Source organism: Gigantopelta aegis, chromosome 4 (assembly GCF_016097555.1).
Source record: "Gigantopelta aegis isolate Gae_Host chromosome 4, Gae_host_genome, whole genome shotgun sequence".
Classification (NCBI taxonomy): Eukaryota; Metazoa; Mollusca; class Gastropoda; order Neomphalida; family Peltospiridae; genus Gigantopelta; species Gigantopelta aegis.
This window is the reverse complement of record NC_054702.1, coordinates 80,868,920-80,887,819: the sequence shown is the minus strand read 5'-3', so window position 1 is coordinate 80,887,819 and position 18,900 is coordinate 80,868,920. Positions and strand designations below refer to the sequence as shown.

The window sequence follows — 18,900 nt, the reverse complement described above, 5'->3', positions numbered from 1 at the left end:
CAGAATAATTAGCGTCTCTGGTTCCATGATTACCTGACACATTCATTCTTAATCCGACGTTGCCACCGCGAGTTAGGAAAGCAAGAGTTTAGTATTGTTGTTACCGTGACTTCCGCCACTTGCATTATTATCATTATGTGTTATATAAATGTATGAATTGATACTGAACGAGAACCTGTAATAGTGCACGGGATCCACATGCCTGTTGTTTTAAGACAATACGTATCGTATTATTAATTGTAGAACATTTAGGAGTTGGCGTTATACCTATTAAAGTAATAATATGTATTATATGTATTTGTAATAGACCCATCAGAGAGTGTACGTTAGCATATACGCGCCTGATATTCCGAAATATAATTTTCTAATAGGCTGTCACGGGGATTCTATAATACCCGTAACTGAATAAAACACGATTATCCAAATATCTCTCCTAACTGTATATCTATTAGATCTCTCTGTAACAGGCTGTTAAACCCTAGTATGGCTCGTCTAGGTATGATCAGAGATACGATCTTATATAAAGTATATATTATTATAGCACGTTTAGTTCACTAGAAAACACAACAAAACACAATACACTTTGGAATCTGTATTAACCTACGCTGACAAATGTACTGCCGCAGTAGTTAATTAATAACAACAATAATAACAACCCAGAACTGATCACTTAATTAGTTAATCTCTAGGTGTCTAGTTTACACAGTATGCTAATCACTTCACCGTAACACAACACCCACACGTGTGATAATTGAGAAACGCTAACACACACACGTGCGAAAATGGAGAATCACTTCCAGGGGAACTTAATTAATAAAGGAATTACAACACTATTCCTAACTGGTTAAATTTTAATTAACCCTAACTACTCATTCAATAACCTTGTAATACAGAATTAATACTGGTACCTATCACAATGAAGACAATAACCTACAGTTTACCTAGGTTCTCTAGGATGACTGGCTAAGCTTTATATATATATATCAGAACGGTGAGCCTACAGATTACTGCGTCAGATTACCGGCAGCACCGTCTAAATAATATTGGTATAATACAGTATTAAAATATTTAAAGTCACATCAATCACATCACGGTTATACACAGAGCAGAAAATATATATTTACCAAAGTCCCGTCTGAACTAATATAGATCGTTCAGTGGACGACGTCCGTGATCCCCTGGAGCCTTCCTAGTTCTCCCAGATATCTCTAAAATCCTAGCTATTTATTCAAAACTCTCAGAGACAGCGAATATCGCCTAGGGGTACAAAGCGGTACCTCACGTATCATGTGAATTTTCCACAACCACCACGCCGGCATATTTTTCTCTGATCGTCAGACTGGCTGTCGCCATCCGCGAGCAATCCCCTGGCCATAAACAGCACTACCGGAGATATTACGTAACTACTAGCCACATGGCCTCCACACCTGCGCTGGGTGTGTATTAGAAAAGCTCGATGACCGTCGCGCAATTAATATCGCCACAGGCGAAAACAAAATTAAGAGCATGTACCGTCACACACCCTCACCTCAAAAAGGATATTTCCTCTACTCTAGGAATAGGGAAATATACTACATTAAAACAAAAAGGTGCGTTAACCGATGCATACGGGCATTTATAACACATGTAATAATAAGGTGACTACCAGTAATCACACTGAGTCTCTGAGTCCCTGGTATACAAATAAAATATATATAAACAAAACAGAAATCAAGAATGTCAACACATTATCATAACGTTCAACTTCGGGGCAGGGCATCAGCGATTACATTGGATGTGCCCTTGATATGTTCAATGGTAATTGGGTATTCTTGCAGAAGAAGACTCCATCTCAAAACTCTCTGGTTGGAGGCTTTCATTAGGATGGTCCAGTCCGTCTTCGTCTTCTTGGAACAGCACAGCTCCAGCACCCACGTCACTGGCATCCACAGCTAGCTTGAACGGCATTCGGTAGTCTGGTGCTGCCATCACGGGAGACGAGTAGCGCATCTGCTTGAGACGGTTGAATGTCTTCTCGCATTCACCTGACCACTGCAACTTCGTTTCTTTCTTTTTCAGTGTCGCACGTTTTCCAGGTTTTCTCCGATAGGCATGCTGTCGAATCGGTGTAGCGTTGGGTTCCGGCGCACATCCTGGCTTAAGGTATTAGTAACCGTTGGAAGGTCCTGACAAATGGAAACATTGTCTTGTTTCGACGTAGTCAACTTTGCTCGCTGGGGGCTCAAGTCTGCTAGAATCTGGCCGTTGGCCAACTTGACCTCTGCAGTCTTGACGTCATCACAGGAAATTGAGTGACTCTCAATTTGGACCGGTAACTCTGGAACTATCGGCAGTCTGTCAAAATAACCTTTTAGCAAATTGATGTGACAATACCTACTTTTCCTAACCCTATCAGGAGTGTTTATCACATACCCTGTCTCATTAACCCGTTTGTGCACAACATAGTGCCCGAAATACCTGTTCTGCACAGAACCCCGTTTAATGGGAAGGTACAGCAGCACCTTATCCCCTGGTTTAAATTCCCGACTCCTAGTCTTCCTATCAAACACTGATTTTATTGTGCTCTGAGCATGGCTCAGTTGCTTCCTAGTCTTCCTATCAAACACTGATTTTATTTTTCTCTGAGCATCGCTCAGTTGCTTCCTAGCCTTCCTATCTCTAACTCTCTTATTCATTAATACTCCCTTGTCCATATCATAACTTGACATCTGATCCTCCATCTCACCCTCTGTTAACAATGTAGTGCGAACTGCCAACAATTTTGGATCAGCCCCCTGCTCTAGGATTAACTCTTGTCTATTACAAGGTGAGTCCCCTCTATCAAACACAACTGGTTCAATTCCCCTCTGCGGGAGATCAATAGGTTCCACCACATTTAATTCCTCAGTTGACTTAACTACCATTTTACTGATAACCTCATCCACTCCAATTTCATGGCTCACACACGTATCAGACAAATCACAAATATCCTCTGGGTCTCGTGTTACCCTACTGGCCATAGCCCTAGTCATTACACACGCAGGATATCTAATCTCATCAACCTCACTTTCTCCTACTCGTAAAGGGCTGTCTTTAATTAACAACTGGTCACATTTCGGCTGACAACACTGACTAGTCAAATCATTTCCCAACAAAACTCCTATGTTTTCAACGGGCAAGTCCTTCACAACACCCATAATGACTGGTCCCGTCACAAACTTCGAACACAAGTAAACGTTATGTAATCGGACAACCATTTTTTCTCCAGTAACTGAGGGTAAAGCCAAACTACGTCCTGTATCTGAATTTTCAATACCAGTTAAACACTTTTGCGTTATCAGCGACTGACTACACCCGGTATCTCTATAGATTGATATTGCCTTAGGACTCAATTCTTGTTTCACATCACAAACCATACCAGTGGACACATACGGGTTTACTTTCTCTGCCATGGGACTAACCATTAACTCTCTCGCTAACGGAGCTGACCTCACTAAACCGACCACTTGCGCATTATCGCGTTTCCTTTTAAAACAGTCCCTGACAAGATGGTTATCCTTTTTACAGTAACTGCAATGTGGACGAAAAGTTCGTGCATTGGCTGATAATGCAGGCTTATCCTTACTTTGCCCACCAGGTGCATTCCTTGCCTGACTAGCTGACCAACTAGATGACTCTCCCCGATAGTTACTTTCCCGGGAAAAACCTGGCTGAAATTTCTTCTTATCACCCTGTTGTATAGAGCTACCTTGTACTGCCTGAGCTTTGTGTATTAACACGTAGTCATCTGCCACTATGCCTGCCTCCTCTATCTTTTTGACATCACGATCCTCTAAATGAATACGTAAGCTAACTGGTAATCCATTTTTAATGTCCTGTAAGATCAACAACTCCCGTAACTCGGTATATGACTCTACCTGATGAGACACCACCCATTTATCAAACATCCCTGCCTTCTTAGCCACAAACTCACTATAAGACTGACCCTGCGTTTTTCTCAACTCGCTATACCGTAACCGATAATCCTCAGGTCGTAATTCATACGCCCTCAACACTGCCGCCGTAACTAGGTCGTACTGACTTGCTCGCTCATCACTCATTGAATTATAAGCTACACTAGCCTTCCCCTTAAACTTAGACACGGCTAACATGTCCACTTAGACTGCAGCCAATTTAGCTGCTTAGCGGCCAGTTCAAAAAGTTGAAAGAACCATATCTACCTCCTGGTCATCAAATACAGGCACTGATCTATAAGCCTGCGACATGTTAAAACCATTTCCTGCCTCACGTCTAACTTCTTCAGTATTCAACTTTAACTCATGTTCCACTATTAATTTTGCTAACTGGAATTCTTTATCCCTATCTCTCTCTTCTCTCTCTCTCTCTCTCTCTCTCTCTCTCTCTCTCTCTCTCTCTCTCTCTCTCCTTCTCTCTATCCTCTATCTCTCTCTCTCTCTCTCTCTCTCTCTCTCTCTCTCTCTCTCTCTCTATCTATCTAATGCACGTTCTTCTCTTTCGTACTCAAGCTTTTTAAAAGCTAATTGTTGTTCCACACTTAACTCATTTATCTCTATCTCTGGAACAATCTCACTGTCTTCCATAACAGGACTATCACCAAAAACTTCCTGGATAATAATTGTCCTTATATCTCCTAAGGTTTTAGCTGATGTTAAATCAATTTCTCGCTCACCCGCGATTTCAACTAATTCGGCCTTACGTGCTCGCTTAATCTCCACTACACTGAGCGTAGGCCTATCCAGCAAAATCTTATCCATGTATAAATATGACGCACTTATTATTAATTAATTTTCTAGTGAACAACGTTGCTACTTCTAGTTATTTGTAAAAATCATTTATAAAGCCCCCATTTACAAACAATACTTTTTTAAATGTGCATGTCTCGTTTCAGATCCCGGACGAGCGCCCCAATTTTCTACTCCTGTCACGGGGATTCTATAATACCCGTAACTGAATAAAACACGATTATCCAAATATCTCTCCTAACTGTATATCTATTAGATCTCTCTGTAACAGGCTGTTAAACCCTAGTATGGCTCGTCTAGGTATGATCAGAGATACGATCTTATATAAAGTATATATTATTATAGCACGTTTAGTTCACTAGAAAACACAACAAAACACAATACACTTTGGAATCTGTATTAACCTACGCTGACAAATGTACTGCCGCAGTAGTTAATTAATAACAACAATAATAACAACCCAGAACTGATCACTTAATTAGTTAATCTCTAGGTGTCTAGTTTAGACAATATGCTAATCACTTCACCGTGACACAACACCCACGCGTGTGATAATTGAGAAACGCTAACACACACACGTGCGATAATGGAGAATCGCTTCCAGGGGAACTTAATTAATAAAGGAATTACAACACTATTCCTAACTGGTTAAATTTTAATTAACCCTAACTACTCATTCAATAACCTTGTAATACAGAATTAATACTGGTACCTATCACAATAAAGACAATAACCTACAGTTTACCTAGGTCCTCTAGGATGACTGGCTAAGCTTTATATATATATATCAGAACGGTGAGCCTACAGATTACTGCGTCAGATGACCGGCAGCACCGTCTAAATAATATTGGTATAATAGGGTATTAAAATATTTAAAGTCACATCAATCACATCAAGGTTATACACAGAGCAGAAAATATATATTTACCAAAGTCCCGTCTGAACTAATATAGATCGTTCAGTGGACGACGTCCGTGATCCCCTGAAGCCTTCCTAGTTCTCCCAGATATCTCTAAAATTCTAGCTATTTATTCAAAACTCTCAGAGACAGCGAATATCGCCTGGGGGTACAAAGCGGTACCTCACGTATCATGTGGATTTTCCACAACCACCACGCCGGCATATTTTTCTCTGATCGTCAGACTGGCTGTCGCCATCCGCGAGCAATCCCCTGGCCATAAACAGCACTACCGGAGATATTACGTAACTACTAGCCACATGGCCTCCACACTTGCGCTGGGTGTGTATTAGAAAAGCTCGATGACCGTCGCGCAATTAATATCGCCACAGGCGAAAACAAAATTAAGAGCATGTACCGTCACATAGGCATCCTCTTCTTAAGCAGGGGTGCAGAAAGTACTCGCCCACTCGCCAAATGCGAGTAACTATTCTGACGGACGAGTTAAAAAATACTACTACTAGTCCGACGGGCGATCTGTCTTTCTCCGTAAACTCCCCCTCCCCCATCGAATCCGCAACTCCGCATCAGCCAGACCATTCAAACAAACTGTTCAGAATTATGACGAAATACACAATACATTTACCGTATTAAGAATAAACGAGAAGAAATGTGAAAAACTTTTATATTTTTATTATTGTTTTGTTAATGAAGGTTTGAGGGGTGCGGGCTTGATTTTGTTTACACGTGATGTTGATCACTTGACCAACTAAGTGACATTAATGTTTTTGTCAAATTTATAGCTATCATTTGAAGTGTATATTATAATACTGTCAAACAATAATATATTGTTCTATGGGCTGGCGGACTAGTAGAAATACTGGCGGGCTAGTACGTTTTAGTTGGTTCTGGTCCGCAGGGCTATTCAAATATATTCCATTTAGCGACCGTGTGCCGTGCGATAGCATCGCTTGGGGAACATAATATTTTGGGCTATCGCCAAAAGGCCTTTATGACGTGCGATATAGGATGATTTAGGAATTCCAAATTGGAATCCATCGTTTCATCGCATGATGTAAGGCCAATAAGCTATAGTGAGATGGGGACTCTAGCATATGATCGCTAAGTGGAGAACAGCAATTAGATATTATATGCCATTTGGTGTAAACTATTCGTATAATAGTAACCGACATTGGCTAACGTTAACCATGTCGTTTACCATCTTAAAACTTTGTAAAATGGTTTATGGTAGCTGGCATTGGCTAACGTCGTTTACAATCTTAAAATCTTTGTAAAATGGATTATGGGTAGTCGACACTGGCTAACATTAGCTATGTCTTTTACACATTGGCTGGAGGATGTAATTCTGATTTCCATATGAGTAGCAGGCTTACAAGAAAACTGTTTTATCTTTCTGACGTTATAGCCCATGGCATAGCTTGCCTTAACATCTATGGAATTCGCCCCTGTATTGTGTATCCAAATCCTCTATAGAAATTAGGGGCAGGGTGTAGTCAGTGGTACAGCGTTCGCCTGAGGTGCAATGGGTCATTGGATCGATCGCCCTCGACGATTTCCAAGTGTTGTCCGTCCCAACCAGTGCCCCACGTTGGGTACATCAATGTCCGTGTTATATATTGTCCTGTCTCTGGTTAAGTTGTATGTACAAATATTCCTTGCTGCTATTCGGTAGACGTAGCCTGTGTGGCCACAACGGGTTTCCTCTCGCTGTGTAGACCAAGCGTGAAAATAACCACATGCTAGCATTCACTTGAGGAGCGTCTGACTGCAGAGTCGATCGCCCGTGATGGACTAGGATGTCTTCCTGTCCCAGCTAATGCCACAAGATTGGTTTATCAAAGTTCGTAGTATGTAGTGTTCGATCTGTGAGAAAGCGCATATAAATAAATCCCATTATTTTATTGGGTAGAAGTAGCTTGTGTTGTTGTTATTAGTGGAGTGGAGCGCAGATATGCGTGCGTGCGTGTGTGTGTGCATGTGTGCGTGCATATGTGTGTTTAAGTACACCTACAGTTGCTTCGAGCTGTTACCTAGTTAACACGAAATTTAATGTATTAAGATTGTAAATGTGTTTTGCGTAATGCTAGTACCAGACTACCAACTATTATGACGGAGTTAACCAACTCGGCAGTTGCGTTGTAATTATAATACCCAACTCCCCAACTTGCGATGGGTGCGTAGAAATCGTGAGATCGGCGAGTTGGCCAACTTCGTCATGGCAGTTGGTACACTAGAATAAGTTCTAAAAAGGATATATGGTGTCTTTAATTAGTACTTTGATACAATATAACCGTGGGTTACTGTTGTAAATCCGTGTCATGTTTCAAACTATGAAAATTACCTTGTAGTTTTGTTGTTTTGTTGGCGGCTTTTTTTCAGAAAGAAGCACTGTATATTAAAATGATTTGCATTTAATGCCGTTATTGTCTTTTTCTTCCCTATCTGTCTAAACTATGCGGACCCTGTAGCTATAAAACAAACGAATATTTTTGTTTAACGACACCACTAGACCACATTACTTTATTCATCATCGATAACTGAATATCAAACATTTGGTAATTGTGACAAATAGTCTTATAGAGGAAACCCGCAACAAGTGATTTTTATATGCACTATTCCACAGACAGGATAGTACATACCAAGACATTTGATATGCCAGTTGTGGTGCACTGGCTGGAACAAGAAATAGACCAATGAGCCAGCGAAGGGTATCGCACCCAGACCGATCGTGCGTCTAGCGAGCGCTTTACCACTGGGCTAATTCGCACCTCTAAAACAAATGTGTCTCGCATACCTGTGATTATTTTAGTGGCCCATCGATTCAATGCCATTTTGATTACTGTTGTGCATACCAAGCCAGTGTATTAATCCGTTAAATACGGTAATAGCGTATGTTATCTTGAAGCGAGATCACTATAAATCCTGTAAAGCTGTCGACAGGTCGTGTGTGCTAACTGAGTTTGTGATTAGCTCCCAATTCATTTTTCATTGTTTAGTGCACATATTTACTCTTCTGTAACCTTGTGAGCTGGGGCAGGACGTAGCTCAGTGCACACCTGGTGCGCGATCGATCTAAGATCGATTCCCGTCGATGGGCCCATTGGGCTATTTCTCTATCCAGCCAGTGCTGCACAACTGGTGTAGCAAAGGCTGTGGTATTTACCTATCCTGTCTGTGGGATGGTGCATATAAAAGAACTCTTGCTGCTAATCGAAAAGAGTAGCCCATTAAGTGGAGACAGCGGGTTTCCTCTTCTTAATATCTGTGTGGTCCATAATCATATGTTCGACGCCATATAACCGTAAATAAAATGTGTTGAGTGCGTCGTTAAATAAAAACATTTCCTTCCGTGTGAGCTCGTCGCATTTTCTGCCTTTGGTGTGGGCAAGATTTAGCTCAGTCGGTAGAGCGCTAGCTCAAGATGCTTGTGCCGGATCATCCAACCTCATAGGCGGACCATTTCGGGTTTTGATGTTCGAACCATAAGAGGTCGTGGTATGTGTTGTCCTGCTGTTTCTAAGTGCATATAAAAGATCCATGGCTGCTAATGGACAAAAATGTAGGTTTCCTTTAAAAACTACGTGTCAGAATTACCAATGTCTGAAATCCAATAGCCGAAGAATCAATGAGCTCTAGTGGTGTCCAAACATATTAATCTATCTTTGTTGAAAGCTGAAATGGCCAATGTTCACAGAAGCATCATACATCGTTTAGCATGTTACGCTTTGTAAATATAATTTATAACAATGCTTTATCTTCTTTTTTTTCTTTTTTTTGTTGTGCAAAATATTTATATGGTTTAGAACAATAGTAGTTAAATTGTACGCAGAATTGTATAATATTAATATTGCAAATAAAAATCTCAAAATAGTTTAAAGTTAAAATTTGTTTTGTTTAATGACACCACTAGAATACTGATACATTAATCGTTAGCTATTAGATATCAAAGTTTAAATAAATGTCATTGTAAAAGTTCTATGTTAAATTATGTACAAAACTGCCATGGCCCCGTTCCATAAAGCGATCTTAGCCCTAAGATCATCTTAAGTGCATAGCTACCTTATGCACTGAGGTGATCTTAGTACAAAGATCGCTTCGTGGAACGGGGTCCAGGTGTTTTGCACCTTGACATGTTTTCTAGCCATACTAATGCTTCAGTTACGTTTTAATCTGAAGAGAATACTATGTCAATCAGTTTCGATGCTTAGCTATATATGGATTCAGTGTTGTTGAACTGAATAGCAAGAAAGAGACTCACAACTGTTTGACAGTAGTATATCTTGTGGTTAACACCGTAAGATATGACTTTGTCTTCTCGCCGTACTCACGTTTCAGCTAAGCTTTAATCTAAGGAAATACCATGAAAGTCTATTTCGACGATTGGTTTTATGTGTGGTTTCGATGCGGTTGAGCTGAATACCAACAAATGAACTCGGAAGAGTCTAACAAAAGGCTGAAAGAAGAGATGAACAAAGCCACTTTAACAGTGACACTCAAGTGGCGTGATTATGCTGTTGCCAGAAGGTTTTATTTCTTTACAAGCTGGATGCGTCACTTTTATTTCCTGTATTCTGAAGAAAAAAAGACTCGACAAAGACACAAGTGCATCCGTTGCCCGTGGTACGGAAGTTCCATAACCGCAAAGAATGTAACACCCTGACGCTTCGTTTAATTAGCACTGGAAATGCATCCTTCAAGTTAACAGCCATACAAAAAAATATTGCAACACTAGCGCTTTCCGTGAATAAAACTGGTTACTGAAATATCTATAGAGCGCACTTCGCAAACAGTTTTAAATCCCTATTTGAACAGCACATGACAATTTAGAAATCAATCATCGCAAAATTGATGAAAACCGCGCATTGTACGAAATACGTAAACACCTATGGCATACATTTCAAAACTAGTTAAATACTTATATTGCATATAGAAATTGCAAAAACAAAACAAGCATTATCACTGAAAGAATAAAACCACTTGATAATTTTAACAGGATGTGTTGAGAGTTGTTGAACTGTCTGGTGTTATTAAATGTTATTCATAATTGGTGTTATATTGTTGGGGTTTACAGTGTGGACAAATGAACCCTTCTTGTCTTTGTCGGTTAACTTGCTTTTTGGTTCTTGCTGATGGTTTGTTTTATTGTTGTTGTTGTTGGGGTTTGTTGTTTTTTTATTTGTGTGGGGTGTAGGGGGTATGTATGTTGTTTGTTTGGGTGTCTTTGTTTTGGTGGGGGGGGGGGATATTGTTGTTGTTTGGGTGTTTTATGGTGGGGGTTTTTTGTTTGTTTGTTTGTTTGGGGTTGTTTTGTTTTGGGTGGGGGAGGGGGGTTGGGGGGGGGTATTTAGTATTATTGCAGCTTTGTTCCTTTCTTTGGGTTTTTTTTTAATTGGCCTGTAACATTGCACATAATCAATTTCATGTTTCTTTTTATTTTGTTCATAATTATTTTAAAACGTGTTTAATAGATTTCTTTTAAAAGTATGTGAAAAGTATTCCAAAAGTTCTAATCCCCAGAATTGAAATAACTTTTCTCTCGTCAATAGTTGAGCTGGTAAATAGATTGCATGTCCTGACTTGTAAACAATAGCCTTGATTCTGGAACGTGCTCCTAGGCGTAAACACCACTTTATAATAATTACGTGTTGCCAACAGGGAACGGCGTGCAACTTTTGCATGTTCAGTAGGTAAGTGCCTTTTAAGAGGACAACTGACACCACCTAATTACTCGGGGAATCTCTCTTTCGAGTCCAGAGTATTGTCCCTTAGAACTTCTCACGTCGATGAAGAAATCCACTCGATGTTTGAGCTTGTGGCACGATGCGTGTGGCACGATCCAAGAAGATAAATGATAGATGCATATATTTTATGTTGGATGATATTTAATACTGTTTGTTCAACTGATAGCTTTTTAGTATACGGTCAAACCTGTCGAGTGACCACCGTACTTTCGGAAGTCTTGCTGCGTACTTAAAAGGACATTCCTGAGTTTGCTGCATTGTAAGATGTTTCCGACTAATAAAATATTTCTACGATTAAACCTCCATATTAAATATTTTTTGTTTGTTTAGAATATCAGTGTCTGTATATTCAATGTGTTTCTGGTCGTCTTAATATTTGCAAGAAATCCAAACTGGATTTTGTCTTCAAATAATTTCGTACGTACGAAAAACAAGAGTAAAGTTTGTTTTATTTAACGACGCCACTAGAGCGTAGAAATATTTTATTAGTCGAAACATTTTACAATGCAACAAACTCAGGAATGTCCCTTTAATTCTAACGATTTATATGGTTGAAAAAGTAATTCATTTTGATCGATCGTTTTTGTGTCATGAGATTTAATGCCTCTCGTGGTAAATAGAAAGAATTATCATCGCATACTTTAGTCACAAAACCATTTATTTTATTCGTTTCAACAAGGAATGATCAACGTATGGCTACTTTTAAGTGACATACATTCACAAAATATTTATGCATTCATTATTAATTACTCTTAAGGCAGACATATACAAACACAACATTTAATACATATATATTGATTAACGGTAGACATATTTATGTATATACACATAAAGATAAAAACAATTTTCAGGGACTACCCTGTGTTTGTAGCCATTATAACAAGTCGGGGGCTAATATAGCCGCTTTTAGTTCAGGTACCTCCCTGCTCATGCAAATTTTCGTTTTTTCTCAACAGATTTTCCGGGAGAGCATGACTCGAACCCCCCTCACCCTCACCCCCTTTACCATTCATATACATTCAATGTGACTGACTGAATTAATCAACTATCTATCTTAATGGATTCAAAGTTAGAATAGTCCATAAAATTTAGGTTTTGTTCACTGTATATAATAATATGGAGAAGAAAGGAACTTGGAACTCATTTCGTGGAGCTACGTCCTACAATATTGGATAATTAGCGACTGTGTGAAACATGGTCATTATTACACTTCGTCTAGGGAATAATACTATTTGCAATTAACTTCACCAAACTAGCATTTATAATATATAGAGATTATTATACGAACTTGTGTGTATTACTGATTATACGAAACCAGTGTCAGGATTTTTGTATTGCCCGAGCGAGAGCGAGGGTAATACATGAATCCTGACACGAGTTTCGTAAAATCAGTACGACTCACACGCGAGTGTAATAATTTCTTTATTATCCATATTATTATTGTTGTTGTCTTTATGAATAACAAGACCCAACTCAAAATGTTACAGCCACAACTAGAAGGAGATGACGAAATGACGTCATATTTCAAATGTAAAGTCTGAGCTAGGACTGGAGAAGTAACGTCATGGTATGAAGTCGCTTCCCAAAATTACGTCATTACACTTGTTATTACACGTGTGCTTCGTATGATTATTATTAACTCGGTTATGTTGAACCATATGGATAATAAACTTCAGAAAGGCCTGGTAAGGTTAATTTTACCAATTATTTTTTGGCATTGTTATTCAGCACAGCAAATAGCTATATCTAGGTGCATGTACGACAGGAAAGGAATTTCACCCTGCACAGACACAAAGCAAATCTGAGTGCACGGGAATGTCTTAGTTCAGTTTATCTAATTGAAAATGTTAACTGTAATTGTTCCTTGACTTCAGCTAGTGAAACCTGTCTAACCCGGACCCTGAATATCCGGAATTTCGGCAAAACCGGCAAAATTTCATGGTCCCGAATTTTCTCTTATTTAAAAACCTCATAAAACCGGAACCTATTTCGGAACCTGAACAAAATGCAAAAGAATGAAGAGTCAACTTAAAACACGACTATATATATATATATATCCCCCCCCCCCCCCCCCCCCAAATATATATATATATAATATGCTGGGGTTTGTGATTGTTTTCGTGTGTACATAAAAAACAATAGATAGTAAATATCTATTAAAGGTAAAATTAGCTATAATAGGATTTATCCCGGAGAACACGACAATAGGTGCATGGTCCACGGTAAGTATGGCTGTCATTGAAGATTACACGTTTACAGTATGAGTGTGATTCAGGCACGGCGGAAGCAAGTAGACATGGGGGGAGCTGACTGAGATCGAGGGTGCAAAGCAAAGTTTCTAGGGGACTCGGGGATATGCTCTTCCGTAAAAAATGTAAAACTAGATATCCTGAAATGCAATTTCCTGCATTCTACAAGTAAAATTCATCTCTGTCTTAAGATTTACTACCAATAATATTGTATCAATAATATTTATTACCAATTCACACACACACACACATTCCGCCATGCATGTGATTGACAGGTGAGTTATGGTTTGGGGGGCAGGAAAAGGGGTAGTTCCTTATGAAAAACACCTTGATTACGCCACTGGATATAAATTATTATCAGATCCGTGTACGGGGCTCCGGGGTTGAAACCCCCTGAATTAAGCGAATTTTTGTTTTTCAATATATGTTTGGTAGCATCACCTGATGCCCCCCATCCCAATAAACGTCGCCCCTTCTCTGTACACGCGCTTTGTATTGCAACTACTTCCTGGCTTATTTTACAAATACGTCGACTTTTAGTCTGATCTTAGCATAGCATTGTACTAAATGTAATTTTATATTTGTGTAAGTGAAGAAACCTTTTGAAGGCAATCGTATTGTTTTGTACGTCAAAATGCGTACCAGCATTTTCTAAGACGTTTTGACAGTGGGACATAAATGATTGAAAATGTCAATATTTATGAGAAGATTGCAAAAATAATGAACATGTGATTAAAATCAGAACTGCGGTTTGAAGACAACACAGCCGTAAATGTAGAAAAAAAAATCTCTAATATTTATGCCATTATTTAAAAATCATGGACTTTTAACAAAGTTGGTTGCTTTGCTTTTGTAACCAACTTTGTATTCTGTACTACACATCCAGTCAAAGTTTAATGCTAATCTCAAACTGTCAACTGGCACGACGAAGTTGGCCAACTTGATGGTTGCGTTGTAATTTCACCAACTTCCAGCTTACGATGGGTGCGCTCAGATCAACAACTAATGTGTCGTAGAAGCGTATACGACGAAACACGTGTCGCGGGAGCTCTGAGACTAGCAATTGCATAGTCGTAGAAGTCGTGAGAGCAGAAAGTTGGCCAAATTTGTCGTGATAGTTGGTAGTCTGAGACTAGCATTACATAAAATAAAAATCCGGTTGTGTCCAGTGACGTGTAATGTGTGACGTCACGATATGGAGAACTCGTCACCAAGGTCCATTTCAGGGTGTTCCATGCCGAGCTTCATCTGAACACAGATGTATGTATACAATCTCTTCCACGCGTCCTCGGCCTCCTTCGTGTAACGGTCCCCTAGAGCCACGCTCAGTCCGTAGTTTAGAGATGGCCATAATCGCTGAAATGGTAAAAAAAAAAGAAAAAAAAGTATAGAAATAGCGCTTTAGGTAAATAAAATAAAATAAACCGTATAGTTAACGTTAACGTTTTGCTTAACGACACTACTAGAGCTAATTGATTTATTAATCGTCGGTTATTGAGTGTCAAACATTTGATATTTTTGACATATTTTCTTAGAGAGGAAACCCATTACATTTTTTTCCATTAGTAGCAAGGTGTCTTTTATATGCATTTTTCCACACAGACCACGGCCTTTGATATACGTCGCGGTGCACTGGAATCATTATCATAAATCATAGGGAGTTCGAGTTCTAGGTAAATATCAAAATTCTTAGCCGATAGAGTTAGCGCTTTAGATTAAAATAATAATAATAATAATAATAATAATAATAATAATAATAAAATACTTTAGGTAAATATCCAAAACTTATAGTTAGCGTTTTAGGCGAATAACAAGTTCTATGTGCAAGAAACTGCACCACAGTTTATGATAGAATTCCGTTTGTTATTGAAACTTTAAAACAACAAAAACAAAACTTCAAATGACACTTCGATAGTTTCCGTATATTATGAACGTTGCCGAAAAATTAATTATTACGTCAACAATGCGATGACGTTTTGAACAATATGATTAAGGACGTCAAATTATTTACTCAACGTACATTCTTCTGAATTTAGATTAAATTCAGAGATGTGTGAAAGGTATCTTAATTTGACGTCTATGAGCATATTTAACGTGTACAAGAAAACATTAACTTGGTATTAATTTATAATATATTAAAGATGGCGAAGTTATAATAACGATTGGCTGCTATTTCTATTTCTACAGAGTGTATATCACCAAGACAGGTTAGTGTATTTATTATATATCTCAGTAAAATAATTTTAAAATATAGTTTATGAGTGAAATAATAGAGTTACTAGTGAAGATAAATAAATAAAATTAAAGTTTGTTTTGTTTAACGACACCACTAGAGCACATTGATTTATCAATCATCGGCCATTGGATGTCAAACATTTGGTAATTCTCGTAGTCAACAGCGGAAACCCGCCGCATTTTCTTAACTCTGCAAGGCTCAATGGGTAGGTGTAAACCACTTGCACCGACCAGTGATCCATAACTGGTTCAACAAAGGCCATGGTTTCTGCTATCCTGCCTGTGGGGAGCGCAAATAACAGATCCCTTGCTGCTAATCGGAAAGAGTAGCCCATGAAGTGGCGACAACGGGTTTCCTCTCAAAATCTGTGTGGTCATTAATCATATGTCTGACGCCATATAACCGTAAATAAAATGTGTTGAGTGCGTCGTTAAATAAAACATTTCTTTCTTTCTTTCATTTTCTTAATGTAGCAAGGGATCTTTTATATGCACCTACCCACAAACAGAAAAGCATATACCATGGCCTTTGACAAGTGAAGATAACGTTTGAGGATTATTTATAAATTGGTAACGCGTTCGCCTGATGCGCGGTCGGCCTAGGGTCGATCCCTCCGGGGGACCATTGGGCTATTTCTTGTTCCAGCAAGCACACCACGACTGGTATATCAAAGGCCTTGGTATGTGATATCATGTCTGCGTGATGGTGCAGGTATATCAACGGCCGTGGTATGTGATATCCTGTCAGCGTGACGGTGAATATAAAAGATCTCTTGCTACTAATGGGAAAATGTAGTGGGTTTCTTCTCTAAGACTATATGTCAGAATTACCACATTTTTACATAAAATAGCCGATGATTAATAAATCAATACCCTCTAGTCGTCGTTAAACAACACTTTAACGTATTTATAATTACCAGGCCCGTACGCAGAAATGTATACGGGGGGGGGGGGGGGTGCGTAATCGACGGCCCAACGGGCCGGAGTTGCTAGGGCGTATGGGGGCATGCACCGCGAAATTTTTTTAATCTAGAATGCAGGAGATGCATTTTCCTGCATTCTGGGAAGTAAATTTGAAATGTTTCTTTGCCTCAGTTCACATCGTCGGACTATTTTTATTTTTTTTACACATCCACGGACGGACCTCGGCAGACTAGGGGGGGGAGGTGCGTACACACACCCTCGCACCCCCACCCACCCACCCCCCGCGTACGGGCCTGATTACTATGGCTGTCTTCGCCAAAAACGACAATTGGACCAACATATAAATGTCTCCCACTAAACACAATACTTCAAAACTCCGTGTGTGTGTGCGCGCGCAAACCCAGCACCCTACCCCTGGATCCGCGCCTGAAAGGTCATAAGAGATCAATCGTCTGATTGGTTATAATCGATATAACGAACACTAGACTCTAACGAACACTAGACTCAATATAACGAACATTAGACTGAATATAACGAACACTAGACTTGTCTGACTCTCATGCAGATTATTGTTACTGTTATGAGGGATTTGTGTTGTTTTTATTTAATATAGATGTTGGAAGCGGAGATGGGGGTGGAAGGCACTTAGACCAAATATTTGTCTCAGTAAAGAAAGAAATGTTTTATTTAACGACGCACTCAACACATTTTATTTACGGTTATATGGCGTCAGACATATGGTTAAGGACCTGTGACGGTACATGCTCTTAATTTCTTTTCGCCTGTGGCGATATTAATTGTTTTAGAGGCCGTGTGCAGTTCCAAATGCACTTAGCCTAGTTGGGCAAATTGTTACGTGATACCTTTGCGCGACGGTCGTCGAGCTTTCTAATACACACCTAGCGCAGGTGTGGAGGCCATGTGGCCAGTAGTTACGTAATAACTCCGCTAGTGCTGTTTATGACCAGGGGATTGCTCGCGGAATGGCGACAGCCAGTCTGACGATCAGCGAAAGATACGCCGTCTTGGTGGCTGTGGAAAATCCACATGATACGTGAGGTACCGCCTTGTACCCTCAGGCGATATTCGCTGTCTCTGAGAGTTTTGAATAAATAGCTAGGATTTTAGAGATATCGGGAGAAACATTTGGAAGTATCCAGGGGCACGGACGTCGTCCACTGAACGATCTATATTAGTTCAGACGGGACTTTGGTAAATATATATTTTCTGCTCTGTGTATAACCTTGATGTGATTGATGTGACTTTAAATATTTTAATACTGTATTATACCAATATTATTTAGACGGTGCTGCCGGTCATCTGACGCAGTAATCTGTAGGCTCACCGTTCTGATATATATATATAAAGCTTAGCCAGTCATCCTAGAGGACCTAGGTAAACTGTAGGTTATTGTCTTTATTGTGATAGGTACCAGTATTAAGTCTGTATTACAAGGTTATTGAATGAGTAGTTAGGGTTAATTAAAAATTAACCAGTTAGGAATAGAGTTGTAATTCCTTTGTTAATTAAGTTCTCCTGGAAGCGTTTCTCAATTATCACACGTGTGGGTGTTGTGTCACGGTGAAGTGATTAGCATATTGTGTAAACTAGACACCTAGAGATTAACTAATTAAGTGATCAGTTCTGGGTTGTTATTATTGTTGTTATTAATAACTACTGCGGCAGTACATTTGTCAGCGTAGGTTAATACAGATTCCAAAGTGTATTGTGTTTTTGTTGTGTTTTCTAGTGAACTAAACGTGCTATAATAATATATACTTATATAAGATCGTATCTCTGATCATACCTAGAGACGAGCCACAGCGGGTATAACTGCCTGTTACAGAGAGATCTAATAGATATACAGTTAGGAGAGATATTTGGACAATCGTGTTTCATTCAGTTACGGGTATTATAGGATCCACGTGACAGGACCACACAGATTTTGAGAGGAAACCCGCTGTCGCCACTACATGGGCTACTCTTCCGATTAGCAGCAAGGGATCTTTTATTTGCGCTTCTCACAGGCAGGATAGCACAAACCATGGCCTTTGTTGAACCAGTTATGGATCACTGGTTGGTGCAAGTGG

The 18,900-nt window shown here is 39.4% G+C and overlaps 1 protein-coding gene across 1 annotated transcript in view; it reads right to left on the bottom strand.

The window, feature by feature from the left end:
• Positions 1-14,707: 14,707 nt before the first annotated feature.
• LOC121370016 (neuroglobin-like) overlaps positions 14,708-18,900 on the bottom strand; it is a 64,003-nt gene continuing 59,810 nt past the window's right edge. The window contains exon 4 of the mRNA XM_041495110.1: positions 14,708-15,007. Coding sequence (XP_041351044.1) covers positions 14,840-15,007 — 168 coding nt within the window. The 3' untranslated portion in view covers positions 14,708-14,839. The remainder of the gene's footprint in view (positions 15,008-18,900) is intronic.